Source organism: Aquila chrysaetos, chromosome 3, assembly GCF_900496995.4.
Source record: "Aquila chrysaetos chrysaetos chromosome 3, bAquChr1.4, whole genome shotgun sequence".
NCBI classification, from domain to species: domain Eukaryota; kingdom Metazoa; phylum Chordata; class Aves; order Accipitriformes; family Accipitridae; genus Aquila; species Aquila chrysaetos.
The window spans coordinates 69,844,565-69,857,073 of record NC_044006.1 but is presented as its reverse complement, the minus strand read 5'-3'; the positions used below and the strand labels follow the sequence as shown (position 1 = coordinate 69,857,073).

The 12,509-nt window shown below is 37.0% G+C and overlaps 1 protein-coding gene across 5 annotated transcripts in view; it reads left to right on the top strand.

Annotated features, from left to right (window-relative positions):
* RBM33 (RNA binding motif protein 33) overlaps positions 1-12,509 on the top strand; it is a 109,854-nt gene that overhangs the window by 21,572 nt on the left and 75,773 nt on the right. For all 5 annotated transcript variants that reach the window (XM_030007744.2, XM_030007741.2, XM_030007740.2 and 2 more), the window contains exons 6-7: positions 691-801; positions 7,336-7,507. In XM_030007744.2, coding sequence (XP_029863604.1) covers positions 691-801; positions 7,336-7,507 — 283 coding nt within the window. The remainder of the gene's footprint in view (positions 1-690; positions 802-7,335; positions 7,508-12,509) is intronic.

Below are 12,509 nucleotides of genomic sequence, written 5' to 3'. Positions count from 1 at the left end.
GAGAACTGTCTAAACCTGAATAAAGAGATTGGAGGTTAGTTCAGAAAATGTCACCTGCATAATTCAATATAATTTAAGCAGTGTATTAGAGAACATGCACTGGCTTTAATTGCTAGTGAAATGATTTAATCTTAATTAAAACTGTATGTGATCAGTGAGGTGTTTTAAAATACAAGCAAACTTACTTAAGAAAGGTTTTGCTCTCGTTTTATGTTCATAATTGTTCAGAATTGAACTCGTTCATGTGTAAGCACTTGCAGAGTGTTTTAAGAATGTTTGTATTTTTGATGGGGTAAAAATCTGATGTTAATGTATATGTGCTATAGATGCATGTTTCCTCTGGTAAGAAAGTACTGCAGTGTTTGCTTCATGAATTTGTAATCAAAGGATGTAGAAGTACAGAAGTAGATGGGGCAAACAGTAGTACACGGGATCTTCATGATGACATTGCTAGGATCTGAATGAAAACTGTTCTGGTTATGTTTTTGATAATATTGAAATTGTTGTCTAGTTAAAAGCCCTGCTAATCATACCTTATATGGTATGTCACTTATAATTGACAGTTCTGACAGATACAATACTTCTCGTTCTGGAAACAGTAACAATGTGTACAGACCCCCATCTCTTAACAGGTTTGTGAGTCTGTAAAGTTGGCATATGTCTTTTCACCTTCACGTGTTACTGCCTTAGGATGAAGATTACATGCAATCATATAGTGAGCAAGCAATGGAAGAACAAGAAGAATATACAGCTGATGAGGACCTGGAAGAATCCCAGACAATGACAAATGAATCAGAAGAGGTATGTTGTAATTTAATGGAAACTTAAAATAACTAGTTGTTTCAGAATTTGAATTTGTAGAATTGTCCATATTGCTGGGCAAGAACTGATGCATCTTTGCAATTGTTTAATTATTGGTGGTATTACTCTTTGTTTAAGATGAATGGTGATAACATCTATATTGTCAGATACATCAGATCTCCTTTCTGCCTTGGGATAAAAATTGCAATGGAGAGCTCAAAATATCCATATTTAATCTTAGTTTCAACTTTAGAAACTTCAGGGGCCCTTTTGGGTAGGAGAATGATAGTAATACTGCATGCTGTCTGTTAAATCTCTAACAGTTATGGTGCATCACTTTCCAGATGGATAATTTGTTGCTGTTGGGGAGTGTGGGTACAGTTCTTGGGTATCCCACTTTGAGGAGGAGCATGACCATGAGCATGGGAAGTTCTGTATGTTAGAAAGGCAAAGGTCAGATTGAGTGTTGTTCTGAAAGAAGTTGTGTTGGGACTGAAATTTCTGTGAAGCTTATCCTAATTCTTTGATTAGGAAAAAGGATGAGTTCCTTCATTTGCAGGAAGAAAGCTTATGCCAAAAACTGTCAAGTATACTGGTTATAGGCTGGAACAGTGGTGTCGTATCTGTTATTAATTTGCAGCAAGTTTTTGATGTGGGATTCTTTTCCTTTCCCCACCAGGAATCTGCTTTAATATTACTTCTCTTCCAGTTCTTAATTAAATAGGATTGAGTGGATTACCTGCTGAGAAGTGTAGTCAGAGTGTGTTCCCTCTTTGGAGCTTTAACTCATCAGGAAATTAATTCCTCAAAGACACAGCAGCGTTATTCTATGAAGTTCTAACAAGTGGGTGTGCTGTGATGCTCTAGTTGTATCAAACTTCTTATAATAAAACAACATTCTTTGGTAGGTGAAGAGAGATGCATTGAAAGGGGCCACCTGCATTGTTCAGTCTTCACCATTGCAAGCATGACATCTTACACCAAATATACCTTAACATAGTTAATTTCTTGCTTCCTAAGTATTAAATATACCCTTCCAAAGAACTGTGAAACATGTAAACACTGTATTCATTCACTGGATTATATACACTTTCCTTCTGGTGTTTTAAAAGCAGACTGATGCATTTGTGTTATCTGCAGCCACAGTCTGTATGAGATGATGAAAGCACTGCACATTGTATAAAATTTAAGTACGTAGCTGGGATTCACTGTAAAACTTACGGCTTTAAAAAAGCACAGCTTCATTTTTAGACTATGAATTAGTGAGAATTCTGTAATAATCATATTGTCTAAATTTGTGCAATTCAGAATTAAATTCCTTTCATTCAAAAGATAACATTAATGCAAGTGTTTAATTGATTTTAGTAGATCTTTTAGAGAATTTGTTCATCATATAATGTGACTGTTTTGGCCACATGTTTATTGAGTTAATCTACATTCTGATGGTTTGCAGATTGCCACAGGTTGCTTGTTTCCAAAATATATACCAAAATAAATACCATCCTTTTATTCCTTTATTATTTCATTTGTAGCTTATTTACATTTGTCAATAGGCTCACAACTGCACTTTTCAAATGAGAATACCACCAGGAGAGGTAACCTTTGTAGAGTACGCATTTCTGTTTATTACATGGTTAGATGCATGCCTCCACCTCTGGATAATTTTGTTCTTTATTTGAGTGTTACATAACAGCACTCCTCCTTAAATCTCATAACGTTCACTGCTTGTAAACAAGGGTAATTGTTGGCATTCTCCTGTAGAAAATGCAATACAAAAATGGAACTGCAATAGATGTGGTGCAAATAAATAGCATTATTATTTCATGATTGAAATTTGGCATCTGAATAATTGAGAGCAAGCTGATAGAGAAAAGTGTTTGGCAGTGTTGTGTTTTAAGCAGTTTCCACATTAAAACCAAATAAAGCCTCTTCTTATATTGCATGAAGAACTTTTGTAAACCAAGAGAAAAGCTGACTGGCTGGGGAATTGGAACATGATGAGAGGAAACTGATGAATAAGGGAAGTGAAGACACCTGTTAAGAGTAGCATTCAGGTGGGAGGTGTGAGGAAGAGGCAGGAAAAGTTTGTTCTTGGCCAGACCAGGCTCAAGGCATGCTTTTTCACTTGGTATTTAATTTGAAACAGTGCCTAGAACTTGGATTTTGAATAAATAACACTCTTTGGAGCTTCCTTGAAAAACGTAGCAATGCTTCAGAAAATATTTTTGCCTTCCTAAGGTGCGAAGCAAAACCCAATACTCAGAAGTTTCAGCAGCTATTAGGTGTGGTAAAACTGTCGGTTACATGAGTTATCATGTGCTAAATATTTTTAGAGGAATAATATCACTAATTATTTCTGTGAAATGTTCATAAAAATGTAACCTCCTGAAATTAGAATTCATAATTTCTTTGTTTTATATTGGAACTAATCTCCTGTGAAGTCTACGATAGGGGGTTTCTCATTGCATAAATTTAAACCATGTCTTGGTTATGCTGATAAGAAATGATGAGGACTTTAATCAAGAAAACATTTCATGAAGAAGTGCTGCATACTGCTTTTCTTTTGATAGAATACAGACTTGGAAAAAAAAAAAGACCAATGTGTCTGTTGAATTGTTCCATCTGTGTTTAGCCAAAAGTTATGCATTTTAGTTCTTTTGTTAAAATTTGAAGACATTACCTGTCAGCCTGGAGGAAAATCATTAAAAGAGCGTAAATCAAAACAGCCAAGTTTTAAACATATTTAGAAGCTCTTAGGTTTGTTTTTTATTCCCATTTTTCATCTGTGAAGTGGAGGTGCCCTTGGAATAGGTGTAAGATCCTCTTATCTGCTGTCTGTTATTTCTTGATCCCTTAGGATTGAGCAATTGCTGCTGCTTCAGTGTTAGCCTCCAGTAGAAGCCTCCACTGCTTATTTTCTAGCTAGTTAAAAAAAAGTTCTTTTTCACCTTCATAACGTTTCATGTGGAAGGAATCTGGTTTAGCCTTTACAACGCTTACCTGTTTTCTACATCTTGGCACTGTCTGGCACAAAGCTCTCCACAACGCTTGACAATCCCATGTTTAGGAGGATCCTGTGCTAAAATGACTGTTTATCTTGCTGACTAGTGTTTTCTTCTGCTTTCCTTGGGCTATGTCTGTTATCAGTCCTGCAGCTGCATGGTAAGCTGTTCAGGGCAGGAGCACTCACTCTTGCTCCATAGCAGATCGTAACTCAGCGTGGGGAGTTCTGGTCAATGGCTGGGATTTATGGCATGATTATTTAATGAGGATGGCAGAAAACTTTGACCTTGTGATAGAAGAAAGGTCATTATTTTTCTTTGTAACGAAAAGTCAGCAAAGCTCTTTGGTAGCTTTGTGCAAGGTGTCATAATGGGAAATGTTAAGCTCCCTTTGAGGACAGCGGCTAAGAAGCCTTGGCTGGCTAGTCCAGTCAAGTGACCTCAAGTGGCTGTTCAAGGATTGTTTGTGTATATGCAGAGATATTCATGATTAGTAAGTATCAAATAGAATCCTGTAAGTACTAGTATGTATTAATTTTATGTCTGCACTTCTGTCTTCCTGTATAACTTTCTTTTGAAATACAGAATCCATTCATGTACTGTAATCTTGGCAAAACAACTCATCCTGTTAGGCTGGAAGTTGGAAAAGATGATCTAAAGAAGTCTTGCATGCTACAACTATTGAACAGATTGCGGGGGAAGGGTATATGCTCCTACACAGCTCAGATAACCTTTCCTGGAGCTATATGTAGAGAACATATGGTTGGCTGTCAGACATGTTTGTGTCTCCATCACAACTAATATAAATCCCTCAATAATACATGTAATCAGACTTGGACATGGGTCAGTTAGCATTCTCGAGCACTGCCTTTCCTTGGTGCCTGCTTTTTCATTAGCTCCTTTGATTTTTTTGTCTTTGATATTTAACGCTTGTACGTCTGTTGTTTGTTAATAGGTGGCATGAGCATTATACTGATCAATAAAGTGAGTTAGACCCAGAAGACTACAAAATTGGTATAAGAATAGAATGGCTAAGAATAGAATATTGGCTAAGAATAGAATAGTGCTGGTCTAGAAAAGTTTGAGAATGTTTTTTATTGTTGCATGGGAAAGTAGTTGTCCTGTAGTCTGTTACAGCTTGCCTTTTTTTTTTTTTTTTTTTTTTTTTTACAGAATTGATTTTTTTTCTCCCAAAATGAATAATTATCAAAAGGCAACAGAGTTTCCACAGGTATTTTCTGTAGCTTTCGTTAAGCATTGCAAAATTTTTCAGGACAATGCAGACTGCATTAACTATTCTAGTCCTGATTCTGCAGTCTGAGCCACACATAGAGCCTTGCACGAGTAAGTTTTGCACTCACAGATGGGATTACATGACTGAGACCAGTCTTTGATGAATAAAAACTGGAATTCCAATGTTGCTTTTAAGGGATGTGGACATAGTGAGTGGATGTGACTGGGATTTATGCTCTAAAGTAAAGCAGGAGGCCCAGTGTAGTGAGAGAGCACATCTGGCAAAACAGCCACTCCAGTTTTGACATCCAAATACTGAACCTGAAGGGAAAGTTTTTTAAAGATAAGCATTGAGACAGTAAAATTATGGGGTTTGTTATATTTAAAAACAGATTTGATAGAGATATTGCTACTCCTTTCTCTCTTGGGATTCCCTCTTTTGAAAGTAAAATGCTAACCCTGTCTTTCTCCCTTGTTTTTGTTTGTTTTTATTAAACCACGTTAGCATCTATTTCCTTGTTAACATCCCTCCTCTGTTCCATGAATCTCAACTGCCAGTCCTCAGAGGTGCTTTGATGATACATGGATATGTTAATCAGACCAGTTATGCTCAATTTGGGTTTGCTTTTGAGGTTTAGATTTCTTTCAGTCTTGAAGGAGTTTTTTAATTTATTTTATTTTTTGCCTGCTATCCTTTCTGTTGTTTTTAGCTGCATTTTTGATATGATAAAGTTGTTATATAAAAGTAAATATATTTTTAAAATACAAGACTTAAAGCTTTTTGTGAACTTCAGCTATTCTCTTAGCTATATCTTAAAGCATTTTTGTGAGGTCAGTAAATGTAGTGCTTGAATGTTTGCCTGGAATGGATAAAACACATTCCGAGATAAGGAGATGATAAAATGAAAATAACTTGGCATCAGTAGCTCATTAAAGCCAAGTAACTAAGTATACAGAACATGTATTCACCAGACTAACGTTGGAGTAGCTTTGAGCTTGAGTTCATATGGTGTGCTGTCTTTTTGAAGTAGAAACTGTCTTGCTTAGGTCCTGTCTCTGATCTTGCTTCCCATGTTTCTTTTTGGGTTTGGATGAAGTTTGGCTCCTGGATAAGGAAACTTGCAATCTCTTGCACCTTTTTGCCATTAATTCTTTTTCTTGATTTGTGACTTAGTATCTGTCCACCTGACTGACACACTTGCTGTGCCTTTTTCATATTAATTACTGCACCAATCTGGTTAATTAGAAGATTAAACCATTTTTTGCATGTTATTTCACTCATCTTTTAACTGTCCTCAAGCAACATAAGAGTTACGACATATTTAGTGGCTTTGCAAAGAATTAAAATGCATGTGCAGTCACTAAGAAATGAGCAAGTAGGCTTGTACAAGAAATAACCAAATACACAGTAACCAAATATTTTATAGAAAATCGTACTATATCAGAGTACTTCTAATTTTCAACTCTAGAAATCAAATATAAATTGTGTAACATTCTGAACATTAATTTTATCATGCCAGCACAGGAAAATGAAATTGATTTTTTTTATTATTTTTTTTCATTATTTGAAGGGGAAGGATCCATTTTCATTTGGGACATTGTTTCATCTAAATAAATGTTCGCTGTTATAGAGAGAGCTGAAAAGTAAATGAGAACAAGGGAGTAGCATTCCCATATACAAATTCAGTATATTAAAATTTTATCCAATCCTGTTCTCCATTCTCTTTGTCAATTGCTAAATTAAAACTGGGAAGCATTCAAGGAGTAGAAAAAGTAAAGACAAGCACAGTTATACGTACCTAGAGGAATAAAATTGAGATGTAAGTTTATCTGGTTTTGGTGGGTTTTGTTTTGGTTTGTTTTTTTTTTTTTTTAACAACATGCTACTGACTGTTGTTAACAAAAACAAATAATGATTTAATGTTTGTATTACTTGAATCTGGTAGTATCCCAGGTTTGCATCTTAGTTCAGTGATAAAAATGTTGCTCTGTGTGCAAAAGCAGCTGCTGATCAGATGGTGGTTCTAACTGGAGTTTCCATATTCCCTTAAATATTGCAGCAAAATGTGTTTTCTCAATAGGTTTTACCATATAATTTATTCTATAATTCATATCTTTGTATTTTAAAGCAAAAATCACCAAGCTCTTAAATGTTCACTGAGTTATGTATGAGAATAATTTATAATGCCAGCAAAATTTGTACAAAGGGACCTTTAAAGAAAGCTTTGTCTTTTGACACTCACTGACCACAAGAAAGTAGATTTTTCAGTTTGCATGTCCTCTGTATTTTGTGATTCAGGCAGCTATTGAATCTCTGGAACTTCAAGAAGAAACAAAAGAAGAATCTGATGAAGAGGAAGATGATGACGAAGAGTCTGGACGATTACGTTTCAAAACTGAACGGAAAGAAGGAACGATAATTAGGCTCTCAGATGTGACAAGAGAAAGGAGAAACATTCCAGAAACTTTGGGTGAGGTTTTGTGACAATGGACTACTTTGAAGAGCTATAATAAAAGAAAGTGAAAGACAGGCTTGCCAAAACTTTTAGAGAAGAGTTTAATGACACAAGATAGAACAGTCGCCTTCTAACTTAGACTGGCCTATATCCCCGTTGTCCAAAGTCATATGTAGTCTGTTGTAGTATGTGTAGTGTCTGTCTCCTTGGGAATAATGTTTAAGCATATCACGTTTTCAAAACCAGTGCAATGTTTGTTCATTGAGACTTTTGTGGTGTCTTCAAAAGCTCTCCTGTTTTCAAGCAGCAGCTATCTGATCTGTGCTTCACTGTGTATTGTGGTGGAATACATTTTAATGAATTCCTTTGGACTTCCATCCTTGGAAGGTTTTCAGTTGATAACACAAATCTTGTTACTTGCATTCTGCTGTGAAATACCTGCATGTTTGCTGTTTTCCCCCAGGAACATAAGCATGCTGTGAACCTGTTGTTCCTGCTGTTGCATTGGCCTTGAGAAATTGTAACTTGCTGGGGAGTGTGTTAGAAAAATGTGGAAAACCCTGTTTTCTGGGTTCAGCTTTTCTAACATGGAACAATTTGGATCTCTTATATCACCTTGATTCTTTAGGCAGTGTCTAAAAGGGTATATTTTCTTTGTATTTGAATAGCATAACCCAAGTGTGTGTGTTTCCTAGAAACACTGCTCCATGTAGCTAACGAATTTGCCACTGCTAGTTCAGAAGCAGCAGCGATTTGCCACTTTCTTGCAGCTGCTCTGTTTTAGTCTAGAAATAAAATCACATTGGTTTATGGTTTTGAGAGTTAACTTCAAGACCCCTCATGTGCCCTGTGTACTCAAGTATCTGATACTGGTGTTGTACCTGCCCCACTGGGAATAACTATAGTGTTTCTTCATGTTGGCCTTATGGTAATAATAATAAATTATAATAATAAAAAGTCAAATTAAAAAGGTGATATTAGGGAGATGGGCAGAAATTGTTTTGCTTTCAGAAAAGTATACCATTCTCATAGTTTTTCTACTGAACCAAAATATCAATTCAAACTATGGAGAAAAAGCCCTGATCTTTTGAAGGCAATCAAGATATGCAAGAGAGGTGAACTGGTAATAAAGGCAAATTGTCAGAATACTGTTGGCTAATTGTCAGATACCACTGGGAGAAGATGTATGTTTTGATGATACTTCAAGTTTTGCCAGACTGTAGGGATGGATTCATCACACAGGACTGCTTTAAGATGGATGCCATGCAGCGTGAGCTTGGAAGCTGGGTGCTTCTGCTTTCTTTCCAGATGAGTCAGTGTCTTTGGGACAACAGGGCGTTTTGGAATTACGTTCCCAGAGCACGTACCTAGATTGCTAGAACTCATCCTGATGAAATGTTCCTCTTACCTTAAAAGACTTCCTCTGCAAAGGATGCTAGTCGTAAGGAATTTTCTCTTGAGTTGCATAGTCCAATTCTTTAATTTGGTTGCAAGGAATTTGGGCTTTTACTATGCCTGCAAAACCAGAGAAGCCTTAATTCTATAACAGAGGTGTTGCAGCTGAGAGGACTTGTACATGAGCAGCAAGGAGTCAGCTGCAAAGGCTGAACCAGACTTTCACAGTGGTATTCCTGTAGGCCATGTCGTGATGTGGGATGTCAGTGCATGATTTTGAATCAAGATCTTTCTCACCTGTTGTTTGTATTTAGCAAATAGCTCTTCTTACTTGCAATTTCAGGCAAAGTGTGTATTAAGGGCCTTTATTCAGCATTGTTTTAATAATCAGGAATTGATTCTGGTTAGAATAAGACTGAAGGGAATCCTCTAGAGGAACAGAGCAGTCTGTATGGGCAAGGGATATTTTAGCTGAGGTGTATTCCAAGTGTGTTTTCAACCATAAGACCATATTTTGACATACAACATACAGACCATATTTTATTTATACAAACGGCGCTGGTGGCTTTACAAAACAGAGTCTTTTAAAACCAGGAGTGCACTGGAATAGCTAAATCTCTCCACGTAATTGCAAGGTAAATGACAATTGCATGCATTTTCGTATATCTGTGGATTTACTCTATAGTTTAATGTAAAGACATGACCAGCCAATTAGAAAACCTGTAGTGGAGCTTGACTGTTAAAGGAGCAGTGATTCGAATTAGACTTATTTTTAAGTGTAATTTTAAGTGATTTGAGATGTAGCTTTGAGATAAAAGGAAAAGGTGATGCAAGTGTGGATCAATCTATAAAGTAAAGAGCTTTTTTTGAAACTAATCTTTGGCAAAAATACAATCTCGCCATTGTGAAATGGTTTCTATTCAGACCAGTTTTTCATGTTAATTTGTTGATAAAGAGACCAAATGATTGACCGTGTGGTGGAAAGTTAAACAGCAAAAAATACTTGTTTGCATATAAATATCTGCTTGCTTTTAACATTATAGAGCAATTTTTTACAGATGCTACTGGTTTAAAAATGAAACTTCATGGCAGAGCTACATCTCCTTACTTTAAAATCCGAACATAGTTGAGAAAACACTTAAAGAGGAATTAACATTTCAGTTGAAGTTACAAATGTAATTTCCATCCTGTCACATTTTGGTGACCTTTTGTGACAGCTTGTCTCTATTGGAGGAGTGCATTCTTACTTGCTGATTAAAGGTGTCATTTGAAACCATTTTATTACCAGCAATAGTGAAATTAATCTTGACACTTTGAGACACTAGAAAAATAATTGCTGATTCACTGCATTAACTGTGTGTGTGAGAACTGTACAGTCAAGATGAGAATTAAGTGTGTGCTGGTGAAAAATATGTAAAAATCTATTCTCATGAATGTAGCTGAGATCTTTCCTAAACATTTCTTTATCCAAGGTAACATAAGTAGTGGTTTTGAAAAGTTTAAAGGAGAGGTATTGTAGGACAACTATGCAATTGATTTCTAGAGTTACTGTGTTTGTCATCTTTGATGAGAAATATATAACTTCTTTCAGTGCACGTAGCTGAAGTCTTCCCAGAGTTGGAATTGTGATTATGCTCTGGATTTGGTTACCCGTTAAGGAATGTGAAGAGGAGAAATGGCTTTGTTTCGCATCACCAAACTAAAGTATTCCCTCTGTACCTAATTTAGAAAAAGAAAACAAAACCCTACACGTAGGCAGAGCCATTTGCAAAGTGATAACAAAGGTTATTGGATGTGGTAGTACTTTTTGTTATGTCCTGCTTAGTTGGTTTCTGTTCACTCTGATAACTAGTTGCTGAGATTTCAAGCAAGACGAGGAAATTAAAATGAGTGGTTTTACTGTTGTCCTGTTGCAGTGTGTGCAGAAGCACATAGTATAATCAGGTTGCAAGTCTGCATGATGGGGAGAAAAAAAGTTAAAGGAGAACATCTGCTATCTCTCAATTTAGATACATATGCATATGTATATTTTTTATAGCTGTTCTGGAATGTGATTTATGTTGTAAATCTCTGCATTATCCAAGATAATAGGGATTCTGGGATTTTCAGACCTGGGGTTTTGAAATGCTGTTGCTGTCAGGGAGCAACTCAAGGCAGATGTAGCCGCAGAGACCTGTGGATTTTGGGATTTTCAGACCCGGGGATTTGAAATGCTGTTGCTCTCGGAGCAATTCAAGGCAGATGTAGCTGCAGAGACCTGTGCTTAGGGTTGGTGTAGGCAGGAGCTGGTGGCTGTGTGCTGCAGCAGCCTGCACACACTGTCCAGGGGGAACATGGCAGCATCCAGCCTGGCTCAGTGTATTTTGGTCGCAACTCTCACACAAGCTTTTAGCCAGGGAAAAGCAGTGGAACTTATCATGTGAATACCTGGCTGTGCTTTGGAAGAGTCTAGGGAGGGGAAGAGGATCTCTTCTTACTCTGCTCATCACCTCTTCTAGTTAGCAGTCTGATCTTGCTTTCAGGGAAGACAGGGACTATTTTCCTTGCTCCCCTCCTTGCAAAACTGTCTTCCACACCATCTCCTCTCTTTAATCTCTGTATATGTGGCACAATGCTCTCAAATTCAATAAGCAGCCCACCTAATAATTGAGCCGACTGTATATTTTGCTTCATGGTGACTGATAACGATATAAAGCACTTGAGGTGTTCATAAGTTTTGTACACTGCATGAGTCTTCATTTTTGCAGTCTGTCTCTGAGGCTCTGAAGCTGCAGTTCTGTGTGTAAGCAAAATTCTTCACAGGTCGGAGGACACTGGTGCCTTCAGTGGCATGTTGTGGGGGAAGTATGCTTGATGTTAAGGTAATTTTTTTCTTTTTTTTTTTTTTTATATCAAATGGTTATATTGTACTTTTGTGGTTGTAGATGTGGTATGAAGGTAGTGAAGCTTGCTGCAGTGAATTCATGGGGGGTTTTGGTTTGGTTGGGATATTTTTTCCAAGGTCAGTGTTACACATGTTTTTACTTTTCTGGCTGAAAAAAATGAATACGTGGACTGTGCCTCTAAGGACACAGCCTTTAAAGTTTGAGAACTTTTGTGTAAAGTGAGTAGGAAGACAATTTATTAGTTGCTATTTTAGAGAGTGAAAAGTACCTGCACATCAAAGATCAGGACTGACTTTGCTGTGGATGCTATCATCCCTTCCCCAAGCTTAATCAGTGTAACCATCTGAAGTAATTTTGTTTGGAGCAGCCCATTCTTTCTTCTAAAGGTGTTTCTATTCAGTGTCCTTTGATATGTGCTCAAGAGGCTGAGAGACTCGGACATGATCTTGCGTTGTAGGAAGCCTAGCTCTATTCTCAGGTTCATTAAGAGTTGCTTTCCTCACATGTGACTTCTAATCTGTTTAATAGGAAATAGCTTCTTATCATCTTGAATGATTATCAGTGGTGAGTACTTGTTGCAATGACTGAACTTTGCTTTCCAAACTACCTTGGTGAGTTCAGGGTTATAGTGTGGATGACGGCAGAAAAATTGCCCTGCCTGTCCTATTCCTGGAAAAAAAAAAAAGCTTTCCAACTAGCAGCATGCCCAGGATGCCCTGCAGGATTTGGATCCTCTC